Source organism: Brachyistius frenatus, unplaced genomic scaffold (genome assembly GCF_029030835.1).
Source record: "Brachyistius frenatus isolate BFR_SWC_R1_liver_20210118 unplaced genomic scaffold, ASM2903083v1 Contig_93, whole genome shotgun sequence".
Taxonomy (NCBI): domain Eukaryota; kingdom Metazoa; phylum Chordata; class Actinopteri; family Embiotocidae; genus Brachyistius; species Brachyistius frenatus.
The window spans coordinates 947,384-961,613 of NW_027210692.1; the positions used below are offsets into that span (position 1 = coordinate 947,384).

At 45.1% G+C, this 14,230-nt stretch overlaps 1 protein-coding gene across 5 annotated transcripts in view; it reads right to left on the minus strand.

The window, feature by feature from the left end:
* Positions 1-14,230, minus strand: part of ppp2r3a (protein phosphatase 2, regulatory subunit B'', alpha) — a 55,909-nt gene that overhangs the window by 12,875 nt on the left and 28,804 nt on the right. For all 5 annotated transcript variants that reach the window (XM_069710653.1, XM_069710657.1, XM_069710652.1 and 2 more), the window contains one exon: positions 9,175-12,776. In XM_069710653.1, the coding sequence (XP_069566754.1) occupies positions 9,175-11,940 (2,766 nt within the window). In that variant the 5' untranslated portion in view covers positions 11,941-12,776. The remainder of the gene's footprint in view (positions 1-9,174; positions 12,777-14,230) is intronic.

Consider the following 14,230-nt stretch of genomic DNA (forward strand, 5'->3'; position numbering starts at 1 on the left):
TGCATTTTATCAGCTGTAATTCGAAAACCCAATACGTGAATAACATTGTAAATTGTATGAATAAAATAAATGCAAATGGCCTCGTGCTGTTGAGCAACATTATAATTTTCCCCCAAAACCAAAAATTGCTTTAAGATGCTGATCGCAGAGAGACGCGGCAGGAGACATAATAAGAGGACGATGGAAGGGAGAACAGAAAGGCTGATGGAAGTTTAAGAGGGACGAGAAGCAGAGTAACAGGTGTGTGTGTGTGTGTGTGTGTGTGTGTGTGTGTGTGTGTGTGTGTGTGTGTGTGTGTGTGTGTGTGTGTGTGTGTGTGTGTGTGTGTGTGCTGAATGTTACGTCTGCAAGCGCTTTCCTCCGCCCACCACGCCGATCTAATCCAACCCCACTGCTGTGAAAACAGGCGAGTCAGCAGCCTTCACGGTATTGATCAAATAAACACATGATGGGAGAGCGCACAGGGTCAGCTGTCCAACAACATCTGCTGCCTTTACCCAACTGTTAAATACACACTTGACATGCGGCCATGCTCTCCTCAAGGCTTTAATTAGTGCACATGCATTGATACATGTGTCTAAGTTGTCGGGGCGTATCGTTTATTCGAGTGTGTGTGTGTGTGTGTGGCCATGTGTGGGTGTGCCTGGGTGCCTTGATGGAGTCACTGAACAGGAACTGCTTCTTCCAGTCTTCCAGAGGAGTTGAATAGTGTGAACATAACAAGTTCCGAAACACACACACCTGCTCTGTGAAGCTGTCTGTCTGCTGCCGTGTAAAATTATCTGCGTAAATATAGTCACCGATTTCATGTTTATTTCAGCGTCAGGCACTGGGCAGACTTCTCACTCACACACACACACACACACACACACACACACACACACACACACACACACACACACACACACACACACACACACACACACACACACACACACACACACACACACCATTAGAAAAGATGCTAATAACCTATTATAATAAGTCATTAAATTGGATTTCTTAACCATATTTAAACCTGTTCCAAATAGTGTTCCACTTTTTGAAAATATTTTGTATAAGTTATCTATTTATAGCTGTACAGCTTTACACTGAATATTAAAACTATGTCTTTATTCACACACATCTTATTTTCAACTATGTAGGCTTATGAATATTTTATTTCCAATAATCATTCCTGCAATGGCAAGTGTCTGTTGTGATGCATGTCATCCTTTTATGTCATGTTATTTTTAATACTTGCAGTGAAACCAACTGCCCATTGGGACAAGTAAAGTTTAAACTTGAACCTGATATCACATGAAACAAGCCACTACCCCTCCCCATCCATGCAATTATACACACACTCACTTTAGACCAGGCCGACCAAATGCCATCTCCATGGCGATAACCCTTTCCCTGGAATGAGTGGTGGGAGGAATGCTCCCAGGGCTACCGTGCAAACAGCGGGAAGCACAGTTAACATCGCTGCTCTATTCTTCATTCTCGGTCTCACTTCCTCTCAAGAAGGACACACACACACGCACACACACACACACACACACACACACACACACACACACACACACACACACACACACACACACACACACACACACACACACACACACACACACACACACACACACACACACACACAGCTACCTCCGGGAACCTCGTCTCTTAACTTGGAAGGAATGAGCAGAGTTCAAGTGCTGCTTCCGTGATAGATGAAGTGAATCAGTACTGGCCACGGTCTACCTCACATCCGAATCAGCGGAGGACAACATGGGAGCAGTTAAAAACACAGATGCTGTAACTGACTGAGAGGAGGCAGAGACTGTCCTGAAATCAGAACATTAAATACTAAATCACAATGGCAGCTGACAGTCCAGCTTTTTTTGAAAAATAGAATTTTGAAAAAGGATATTTGTATTATATAAACATGCATTTCTTGAGATTTGAGCTGTCTGAAATCACCCTCTGTACACCAAAAAGTGCATTTTGTTTTCTGTCCCCCATTGTGTTTGATTATTCTGAGTATGTATTAGTTTTGGCAAATTGAAATGAATTGAAATTCCTTTAATATTGCTCTTTTACTGGTGTTTCATTTTGTTTCTTACTGCCATAAGAGAGTGCTTCTAATTTGTGAATTAATTCTGTTTATACTGGACAATATATATATACATATATTTATTTTATTTTTTTTACATTGCTTTGATGTAACTCTTGTCTTTGGTTTCTATTTGTATTGTGTTTTATTACTGAGTAGCTTTCACTAAAGACTTCAAAAGCTACTTTCTGTTATGGCTTACCTCGGCATGACAAACCACGTGATTCAATTAAGGCACCAAAAGCACTTGGTTTGGGCTAGGGAAAAGATTTCACTGAAGAAATCTGTGTCGCTTTCTAACAGTCAAACCCTGGTCTCCAGGTAAAAGTCCTGGTATTCTCTAGCAGACTGACGGGTGTATTACACAATAAATAAAAAGTCAATTAACATTAAAATGGTGCCAAGAAACACTTTCGCTGCAGTTTTACTGTTTAGCAATTTGCTTTTGAATACTTCCCAGCAAACACAATAATACCACGTTAACTAGAAACTGCATGTCATTCTGAATCATGGCATACAGAAATAGAAAACATTTGGTTGAAATTTTAAGATGCTTCAAAAATGACAGAAGGGGCAGTTTAATGCCAGGAAAGAAATGTTATAGAAATTATATCCACATCGCCCAAAAAACTGCCAAGTGAATCTTCTCCTTCATGTGAAACAGCAGCCTGTCAACAACCAATGTTTAATAACAACAAACCCGATGCCTTCGTTGGCATTTTATATTTATACATATGGCTGGCTATCATGAAAGGTTTTGCATTTCCTTTCCCATGGCTATATTGAGATTTAGAGTAAGTGAGCTAATCCCTACATCAGCAATAGTGTCGGGCCTCCGCCTGGGGCTGCAGTGAGCAAGCTGTCACTAGAGTGCAGTAAGAGACTTCAAACAGCCAACAGAGCAGATCAGCTTCTGTTTCCTCTCTTTTTTTCAAATAGAGGAGTAAAGATAGACAGGAATGTGGGCAGGCAGAGTTAATTCAGCATTAATAAGTGGTCACTGCACAGAGCTTTGCCTCTTTTTCTGCAGTCTTGCAATATTAATGACAAATCTTTGTTTAAAAGAAAAAAGAAGAAAAGAGTCACAACACATTAAAGCATGTGCAATAAAAGTTGGAAATACATGTGACTCATCCTGCTCTACACATCATGGGAAAGCACTAAACAAAAAATAGTAAAAGCAATATTTTACCATTAAACTATATTCTTCCACCATACGACATAAGACAAAAGCCTCACGAGACCTGTAGAACAAAAATATTGCAACACCCTTTCCTTCCAACAGCCATTTCATTATAATGTCACAATCCTAGCAGATTGTGTCATTGTTCCAACACAGAGCAGTTTTTTTTCCTGTACTTTGTTTAAAAAAAAAGAAAAAACATTAAACGCAATACAAGTAGCTTAAGAAATAGAGGAACACATAAAAACAGTTTGTGAAATGAAACTTTTCCTGATTTAAATCCTGAACCGCTCATGCTGGTTCACAGATCATTCTGTAGATGGAGCTAAAGATCCTCTTAATTTCAACCAGCAAGCAGTCGCAGTGTTAATCCGGCCTGGGTGTCGCTAGGGGGAAGCAGCTTTCCGCTTGTTACTACGTCTTAACTATCCATCAGTCAAGCCTCACAGGTGAGCATGCACCTGACGTAGGATGCTGCTTTCTGCTGCCTTTGAACTTCTCTGCTTCAGCTCCCTCGTCTTATTTTATTCAGGGCCAGAAAGAATGAAATGACCTTGACTGACACAGCGAGAGGTTTGTATGATGAAAACCCTTCTCATAGAGCGAACAACAGCTTCACATATCAGTTTTTGGTGTAATTGTGTTGCTTATAGAATCAGACAAACTTATAAACTATTATTATACTTTTCATCTCCAGCTTGTGTTCCATTCTCTCTGAATTCCCTCTGTGCCTCTGAATTTAGGACACAGGCATGCACATATTTTCAGAGAATAAATCCCAACATGCTTGTTTCCAATAACTGGTGAGAGCATTATGGAGAAAACCCCCGGCCCAGTCTGGGTGGAGCTGGATGAGGGGTGAGTTCAAAGCGAGAGGGGAGGGTGGGCATAAATACGTAGACTGGAAGGACATGGGTGGGGAGGGTGGGTGACACCCAAGCTTCTATCGAGTCATGATGTTCTGGAACATTGGCAAACTCTTTCACATGGAAACAAAGACACACACACACACACACACACACACACACACACACACACACACACACAAACAAAGACACATTCGCAAGCACAAACACAGACACGTACTCACAGCCAGCCACACCCACACACATTAACACAAGTCAGTATTCTGAAATAAGCCTGAAAATCATTCAGCCTCCATCTGATCTCCACTGGTGCCATGATTCTGTGAGGAAGTCCCCATTAGCCAATCGCATTCGCACAGCTATTATTCTGGGGTAGGGGAGTCCCACCACCTACATACTGCTTATAAACATGTTGTGGTAGTTTCCATAGAGACACAGAGGGAGGGAGGCCCGAAGAGTTACGCAGCAGTGACTCCCACTGAGCCAGAAACTTTTCAGATGAAAAAGTACAACTGCTTAAAAGTCCAATTTGTGTGCGCGCGTGTGTGTGTGTGTGTGTGTGTGTGTGTGTGTGTGTGTGTGTGTGTGTGTGTGTGTGTGTGTGTGTGTGTGTGTGTGTGTGTGTATCTGTGCTGATGTACACACATTCCAACAGAACACATCACACTGGAAACAGCAGTTGGATGATATCCAAGTTTACACTGGAAGTGGTGAATTATGACATCACGAGTTAAAAAGTGCTGTGCGTGTGCGTGTGTGTGCACAAATATCACTCAGCCAAATGTGTAAAGTTAATGAACCCCAGATGCTCTAAGTGTGAGTGTGATCGTTTGTATGTGAAAGGGCTGGGTGGTGAACATTCTGTCGTCTACGCTAACCTTGATGGTATGAATTAGAAACCTCCGCACACACAAAGCAACCCAGGCCTCCGTCCTGTAGTGCATTGTGTGAGCGTGTGTGTATAAGTCTAATGCAGTCATCTGTGTGCTTGTGCACCGAGGTTGAAACGGGCGTCTTTCCGCACTTGGCCGAGATTCCTGCTGTGACCTTATTTCCTGTGGAAGCAGCCGAGGAATGATGTCATCCCCTGCCGACCCAGAGTCAACAACTGTAGGCTGCAGGCCCCCAGACCCCCCCCCCCCCCCACACACACACACACACCTCTTCCCCCAGCACCTCGAGTCTCTTTCTCATCTGCGTTTTCCTCTTCTTTTCCAACTCCATATGGATTCCTCTTTTCTCCAATCCAACAACTCGGACAACAAAAAACAACTTCTCTCCCCTGCTGTCACACACAGACATCCATTCATTCAGCTCTCCTGTCTTCCCGTTATTTCCTTTTTATCTCCACGCTTCTCTTCTAGCCTTTTTCAAGTCTCTTTTGCAGGTTTCTGTCTTAAAGATCAACAGTTCACTTTCCACTGCTGGCTAAAAAAATATGGAAAGGAAAAGTCACACAGTCCTGTCTCGACAATAAGATGAAATATGCTAAATTTGCCTTTATCTCCTGAACATTTTGTGACTAAGAGGAGATAATATGCTGCTATTTCAGGTGTGAATATGCTGACCGTGTGTATATTACACAGGCTGGTATTGTCGCAAATTAATTCTACTTATATTAACTCTGCTTTCAGTCAACGATAAGCTTTGCATGGATTATAAACAGATAACGCAGCTACATGAGCAGACTTTCCATTTAATGTTGTTTCTGTTGGCTGCAATTTTTCTGTCACAAATTCTGGGAGGTGTGTGATTGAGCAAGCAAGTTTTCATTGGGTTCAACAAGACCTGTGAAAAGAGCCTGATGTGTTGTGGTCTCAGTAGGAGAAAATATGGTTAGTTTTTTGACAAAGAAGTCAATTTTCTCTCTCAGTGTGTTGTCACATTGCTGCTACAGAAGAAAATCAATTCCACTGAGAGACATGTTTGAGTTTGGCAATGAGGGTGTTGCTAGTTTCGACCCAAATCTTTGAAAATAATTTTTTAGCATTTCCAATTATGGTCCAGACCCAGGAATGGGAGAAGTAAAGCCGACCACTTCACGAAATGTCTGTCGGGAAACACTGCAGCACATCCTGAAACAAGCTTGAACTTATCGGTGGCTATTCCCGCCCGGCAACACAGTTGGCAAAAACACTCAAATCAGCAGTGGGTTAATTAAGCCATCAGAATGGCAACTATGGTTCCAGCCAGGAGTGTACACGCGTCTGTAAATCATGTCACCATCGGCTGTACTGACATAACCCTGCTGAAACAAACGCATGCAGGTCAAATTTAGGCTCAGGGAAATGAACTCTCAAATATCTCTTCTTATATTTCCCAAAAACAGAGAGAGGAGAAAAGAAAGCGAGACCAGTTGCTGGAGGAAGGCCGCTGACCTGAAGAAACGTACTCACAGCATCACCGCCGCCACGTCTCTTCGCTCTGAGTTTGACTGCGGCCTTGCCTCTGATTCATATCAACAGGCTTCCCTGTCACCATGGAGATTAATGGGTATGTTCTGACAGGTGCAGAAAGCCCTGTATTAGCAGTAGCTGTCTGCAGCAGAGTCAACAGTAAACACGTGTTAAACAAAGAGGAGGATGCTACTGCTGGAGGCCAGTGTCATCCCAGAGGGCTTAGCAGGACGTCCGGTCACAGACATGGCATTGTCGTGTGAAATTACAAATGTCCAAGGTGGAGTGTGTACATAGTTGTGTGTGAGACTGCAAGTGCATTTGCTCATTTGCGTGTGAAGTGGGGAGGTGGGGGGGGGGGGGGTTGCCTTGTTTACAGTTTGATTGGCGGTTTAATGTGTAACCGAGGCAGGGGGGTGGGGTTGGCGCTGAGAAATATTAGCATAATTCTCAGAGCGCCAGAATCGGTATTGGGTGTCAGAGAGCTATTCCTAAACTCAGCTGTGACCCACAGTAGCACTGGGTCAACTTACCCACGGGCCAACAAGCAGACATAGACACACATGCTTGGTCAAACACGCATACATTCACCAACTGGGACTCATCCAAATTAATCTGTACGCACATGCATGAACACATTTCTACATGCACACATAGATGATCACCTGGATATGCAAGAAAGCCTGGATGCACATAAAAACATGCACATTGTTACACATACACACAAACACACAAACACACACACGCAGGTCCATTTACACTGTGGCGACAGTGAGTCTGTTAGCGGGATGCCATAGTACAGAGGGGTGGACAGATTTAGGCCTCCCTCACACCTAGCTCTGCCAGGGGCGGAGGGGGCTGTAGGGGTAACGATACCGTTAACACTTGGTGTGCCAACAGCCCCCACACCCCTGAACCCTCACCCCGCGCGCCTGCTGCGCTCCAATCAGCACGTCTCATTGGGTTTCTCTGCCCTCCACACAGCAACAACTGTTATTCACCCATCCCAAAATAACACAGCGGCCAATCACAGGGCAGGAAGAGAAGTGTTGGTCAACACAGACCGGATCCTTGACCGCAGGTGAAAGAAGGACATGCAAAAGAAAAGGAAAAGTAGATCCAGGAGCACAAAAAAAAAAAACAGGAAAAATGTAGAGAAAAGAATAAAGAACGTCAAGAGAAGTCGAGGCTGAGAGAAACGCAAGGAAAAAAAGAGGAGGAAAGAAGGATGTATAGACAGACAGAGGGTGGAGGAGGAAGGAGATTGTGTAATGATGTGTTTGTGTGCTCGCAGTTCTGTTCTCACTGTGGCAGCTACCATGGTAACCTCATAAATAGGTGCCCTACATATCAGCAGGGCATAAGGTTACACAGCTCAGTAAATAAACACACAAACGGGAGAGTGGTGAGGAGAAGGATGGATGAAGTAACAGCAGAAAAATGATCAATTTAGGAAATCAATTTGATTGAGAGAGGTAAAGACTGGGAGGAAAAAAGTGACAGTCGCCTCATGGTTTGATACTCAGTGTCGGTATTAATGTGCGTCTTGTCTGTTCTGCATTATTACCTAAATCTACAGTGTGTTGTTGAACACGCACATCAGAGACAGGCTGAGCTAACCCCCCCCCTTTCTGAGATTACTCACTGCAGTGTCAGTACCTTAAGCGCGCGCGCGCGCACACACACACACACACACACACACACACACACACACACACACACACACACACACACACACACACACACACACACACACACACACACACACACACACACACACACACACACACACACACAGGAACATACGCTCCAGTTCCCTCTGAAGCGAAACCCTAAATTACCTTTAAATATTCCCCTGTAAGGAAAGTAAAGCCAACACACACATGCCTGCCTGCCTGCACACACACACACACACACACACACACACACACACAAACACACCCTCAAATACACACTTTCACAGAACAAAACACAAGTTAGAAACTAGGAAAAGTCAACAAAGAGCTGCTGTTTAAAACACAACGAGCTGCTCTGTTCCATGATTCAGAGCTTGAGCCTTTCAATTTAAGCCATGACAGAGAAACTGTATTGGCATATTCTTCATCACAGTTAATTGACACTAATTATCACAGCCAATCAATTACAACAGCATCAGCCCTGTAGTGTCACACCAATAAAACTCTCACCCAAGCATTTTATATGCCATGTATTAAAACCATTAGAAATATGACCTTCAAATTGTCTATTTACAGTCTGATGCTGTCAATCCATCTGTTTGATATTGCTATATTTGCACAGCTATTGATTCCAATTACCACTTACTTATTTTTTGATACAATGGTAATCACCTTTGCTTTGTGCAACTGCAGTGAACATGAATTAAGACAAAGCTGCATAGAATACAGATCACAAAATGAGATCAATTAATAGAGGCGTACAGTTTACTGAATTTACATTACTTAAGTCTTTGAAATATCTTCCTAAAATCAGTTTGAAATGCTATGTGTGAAGTCAAAGTCACACAATCCATCATTATATGGGTTATCGTGTAATTGTATGCAAACACAATGTTCAGTAAATGTCGATCTGTGCCCTTGGCTGTCCATTAGATTGCATTTGTGACTGTGTGGCACTTACCCTGATCACCTCTGGAGTCTGCTGGATGAGGAGCGTTGAACCAGCGTCTCTCGCAGCAGCAGGTTCCCCAACCGCAAAGGCAGCATCTCTTATAGCTACTGTGGCGGGGGAGGCCTCAGGGGCTGGAGCTTCAGGTGCAACCACGGTTGTGGGTTCATCTAGATGCGTGGAGGAATGCAGGCTTGCAGGTGCAGATGTTACTGGGGCAGGGATGGATTTTGGATCCACCTCACCTGAAGAGGCTTCTGTAATTGTATCTGTAGCCTCAACTGCAGGTCCAGGTGAAGGTGTAGGCAAATGTTTGGGGGCAGCATCAGGTGAAGGTTCAGCTGTAGCATTGCACTCAGGTTCAGATACTGCAGGTATGGGTGTCGGTGCAGGGGAAACCGCAGATGTATTTGCCAGGGTGTGTTTTGTCGGTATTGCTGGGACGACATTTGTGTGTGTGGGTGGAGCAGTGGGAGCGACTGGTAGGTTTGTGCTCTCCACAGGGGTATCAGCCCTGCCAGTGGTGGCCAGTGTATCCTGCAGGAGCCTCATCACCTCCCGCTCCTTCCCGCTGTTCCTCTCGGCACTGCCTGTGCTCCCTGTCCCAGAATCCACCAGCTCTTGGGCAAAACTCTCAATGCTCTCAAGGATTCTCAGCAACAATGCCCCATCCTCCTCCTCTCCTCCTGTCACAGCTTCACTGGTCTCTCCCTGGGGAGGTGTGAGACTCTGGGGAGTTCTGGAGCTGAGACCGTTCATAGGTAAGTGGCTGGTTGGCTTCTGGACTTGAAACTGAGCTGTTTTGGGCTGAGTGACTGTCTCGTTAGAGGCGATCCGCTGGCCTCCCTCTCTCTTCCTGGTTTTGGCAGGAAGAGGAGGCTCGGTGTTTCTGGGGTGGCTCATACTCTGGGATAGATTCTCCAAGTCCATCAGCAGCTTGTCAATATCCTCATTCCTGTGCGCAGAAGCCTTAGGTGTTGAGACTGAGGAAGGCCAAGTGGGGCTGTAGCCAGAATTGATAGGCAAATTGTTCGAAGAGTTAAAGAGTGTGTGGGGTTGGGGCAGCTGCAGGTGTTGCCCCAACACAGTGTCGTTTTTGTTCTGGGTAGTGTTCACCCCTCTGGTTGGAGTGTGTGTCTGCTGTGAGATTTGTTCTGGTGTCTTTCCCACATCTGCCTCCTCCTCCTCAATATAAAGAGCCTCCATGGGGGATGCTGGGGGAGTGTGTGTGTATGGTGGGGTGGGAGATGTACGAAGAGGTGAGTGTGTTGGAGAGGAGCTGGATGGAGAGCACGTGATAGATGGGGGAGAGAGAGTGTGCTGTGTGATAGAAGAAGGATGTGGATGCTGCAGTCCATTGGTAAGTGGAGTAGCTCTGGTTTCGACTGAGCTCTGGACTGCTTTGGTATGGATGGAATCTGATTTCAAAGATGAGGACGAAGATGAAACAGAGGAGGGAGCAGCAGATGTAGAATGCGGAACAGTCTTTGGGATTGGAGGTGACTGCACCACATCTTCATAGCGGGGAGGTTGCTCATTGCCAAATATTGGAGAGTAAGGTCCCTGCTGGATGGAGTGAAGAGTGTTCACCAGCTCAGCCAGATCGCTGTGCCCACTTCCAGGTGGACCCTGACCCCCTTGCCCGCCGCCTCTCAAACCTCCAATCCCTTCCAGCTCCAGAGGCAGTCTCTTCAGATAGGAGCTGAGTCGGGTCATCATGGCCCGATACACACTGTCTGGACTTACCCCTCCATCCTCCGGCCCGCCACCAGCTTTGCGTCTGATGCACTGCTTGATAATGTCAGTGCATTTCTTTAGGTCTTCAGAGCATTTGAGCAGTATGTCAAGGCAAGCACGGATGTCCTCACCACCTGCTCCACCAGTGGCAGCCTCGGCTCTGGTTTTCTCCAGAAGACGGAAAATCAGGTTCTCCTCCCCCAGGGTGTTGAGGTACAGGGAGGCCACCGTGTTGAGACTTTGGTCCAATGACCCAATACTCGAGAGGCTGCTTGCTGAGCCCCCACCCACTTTGGTGATGGCTGATAAGGTGCCTGCGCTCCCCTTTAGCTTTGCGTCCTCCAACCCGGTTCCTTTCCCGAGCACAAATGGTGGCAGGTTCTCATCATTAGAAGTAGCCATGCCATTTGTTATGCCATTATTTATTGCGTTTGTTGTAAGGTTAGAGCTGAAGTGGCCATAGATGATCTCCAGGTCAGTGGAGCGACGGCTAAAAGAGTCAGGACGGACCTTGCGACCTTTCCGGAAGGTGACGTGGCTGGAGGAGGAGAGGCGGAGCTTGTCAAAAGAAAACTCCTTGAGCTTACCACTGGCCAGGTTGATGGCCTCTTCGGTAATGTCCTTCAGACTGCCAGTGGAGCACAAGTTCCCAATCGATGCTGCACCAATAGGGGTCTTTTTGGCACGCCATGTGGGGCTGTCCTCCCCTAAAGACAAATTGCCACTGCTGCCCGCCCTCTCTAGACCACCGTTATGAGTAGTATCCATGGCAACACAAAGTTTACCATTGTTAGGAAGTTGCTGAGTAATCAGGTTACGGGAGTGTATGGGTGAGCTATTGAATTCATCATATGCAGGATCAGGTGCAACATGGAGCTCGGAGCAGGTGCCGCGGTGTGCCACAGTACAGTCCAGCCCCTGGGATAGCGCCCCACATGGCCCCGAGCAGTAGTGCACAGCATGGGAGTGAGTGCGTCGGTCCACGACCACACTGTTGTAGCAGCTCACACTGCTCACAACTACACGATAGGCTGCTGCCATGGTGAGTAATTTTCTTCAGGGCATAGGAAGGTCAAAATGATATCAAAGTGTAAAACAAAAACAATAGAAATTTAACAAAATTTGAATCCCACTGGATTTAAATATTTAGTTGGAACTCCTTTAGTTGAGAGAAAAAAACTAATTATGTCCAAATACGGAATCATTTTGCTGAGAAAACAAGTCTTTCAACTGTGCAGTGACATAGGCTAAATACAATGCTGTCACAAAAATAAAAACAAAAAAGGCAGTGAGTAGATAAAAAGAAACACCAACAAAAATTAATTCCAAAGTCGATATCCTTTCATGCTTTCAAAGCTTTAATGGGTTCAACTCTCTTGCAGAGGCAAAGAATTCCTTGTTTGAGATCTTTGGGGCTCTTAATAACAGCCGTAAGGTTCCTCCTCTCTCCACAGGCACCGTCTGCGTTTCCTCTCTAGCAGCAGCTCATTAGCCACTAATGATAGCGGTGGAGGATGGTGACAGCGGAAGATCCAGCTGGGGTAACACCCATCCCTTCACAGAAGCAGCCCTAGGGGCCTAATCCAAGGCCAGCAAGGCCTTAACATTGCCCTAGCCCGGACTCATCCCCTGCGCAATGAGACGTGGGAAGAACCCCCTTTTTTCTCGGTCTACTTTCCTGACAGAGCCGAGGACCATCCACTGACTCCAACACAGCTGCAGAATAGCAGGGGACCGACCACAGATGGCCGGCTACCTCTCCTTCTCTTTGAGTGCGTGTCTGGATCTCGCTCACTGCCGTCCCCTCTCTCACCCCTTCCGTCTCCCGCTGTCAGCCATGTCAGAGGGAGAGTGTGTTTCTGACGGGAGGATACCGCCTGCGAGTCAGCAAAGGTGGGAGGAGGATGGGAGGGGGGCGGAGGGGGGAGAGAGAGAGAGAGAAAGTGGAAAAGACAAAACGGAGAAAGAGAAAACAAATCATTAAGACAGCTAGCCAGAAGTGGACAATTGTTTATTTGAGTGTACGTGTGTAAAAACTTTCAAAAGCCACAGTATCTTTCAGCTGATATAAATATTTGTGCCTCTTTATCATCAAAAAACCTGCAAAAACACACTCTGCTTTCTGCAACATCAACGTCAGACTTAGACACACACACACACACACACATACATCCAGATCAAAAGGAGGGTTAAACAGGAAGAGCAGTAAAAAAAGACGTGACTCCCTCTTTTCATCATAACAGTTTTCTTTAACCCTGCAGACAAATCATGACTCAGTAAAAGAGAGACAGGTGTGGCAGGGGGAGAAAACACCTGTTAGCTTTCATGTTTCATTTCCTGTTGTTTTTTTCCTCCTATTTTTGGGCACAAATTCATCATTATAAAGATGTATGTTTTTGTTCTACTGCATTTTATTTTCAACTTCAAAAGACATGAAAAGATTGATGCAAACAAGTAAAAACACATTAAACAAAGAGTTGTGAAGATGAAATTATAGTGTGACTTCAAAGACCGCACAATGTTGTTTAGATTATCCATCTAATGATATCAACAAGGAGGCTTCTGATTGGTCCAAAACCTTCAGCAGTACATGGCAGCATCCCAAACATTCAGCCAGATAAACACAGATACTCCTCAGGACTGCAGAATCTGACTTTTTAAGTCTACAGATCCACCTAAAAGTTTACATTTGCTAACTGGAAGCTGGCAGGAAGTAAAATATGCTTCAGAATTTAGGCTTATACAGATTAGATTGGGTCTCAAACCTTTTCAAAATTAAAAACATTTCAAGCTTGCAGGAAAAACTTTCACTGCTGAGGGGTTCCTACTGGAAATGTGACTCTGCGTGGTAAAAGAAGTCAAGCAATATGTAAATAGCGGTATCGTGCCCCGTACCAGGGTCTAATAGAGCCTGACAAGGAGGTAAACACACTGTGCAGTAAACCTGCAAGCAGGACTGAGCGGTAAAATGATTTAAAGACCGTGCAAAAGAATGGAATGAATTCAACGTGATTGGACCCAGTTCTGTCAGTCTTTTTTCACATCTCTTTTATGTTCCTCTTTCTTCCCAGTCCTCTCTCTCCCCGCTATCAATTAGTTTTAGATGTTAGTTTCTGCCTTCACATGCACCAATTTCTGTCTGTTTCTCCCCGTTTTTTTCCTCCCACTCCACAAGCATTAAACATTCCACATGTACGCCCAGGTGGAATGTATATAGCTCCAGTAGACACATATAGCACTCCTACAGCCACAACAACGCACATGCAATCTAACCTCAAGCTTAATCAATACAATAAAGACAGACGTCGTTTTCCCGAAACTGTCAGGATAT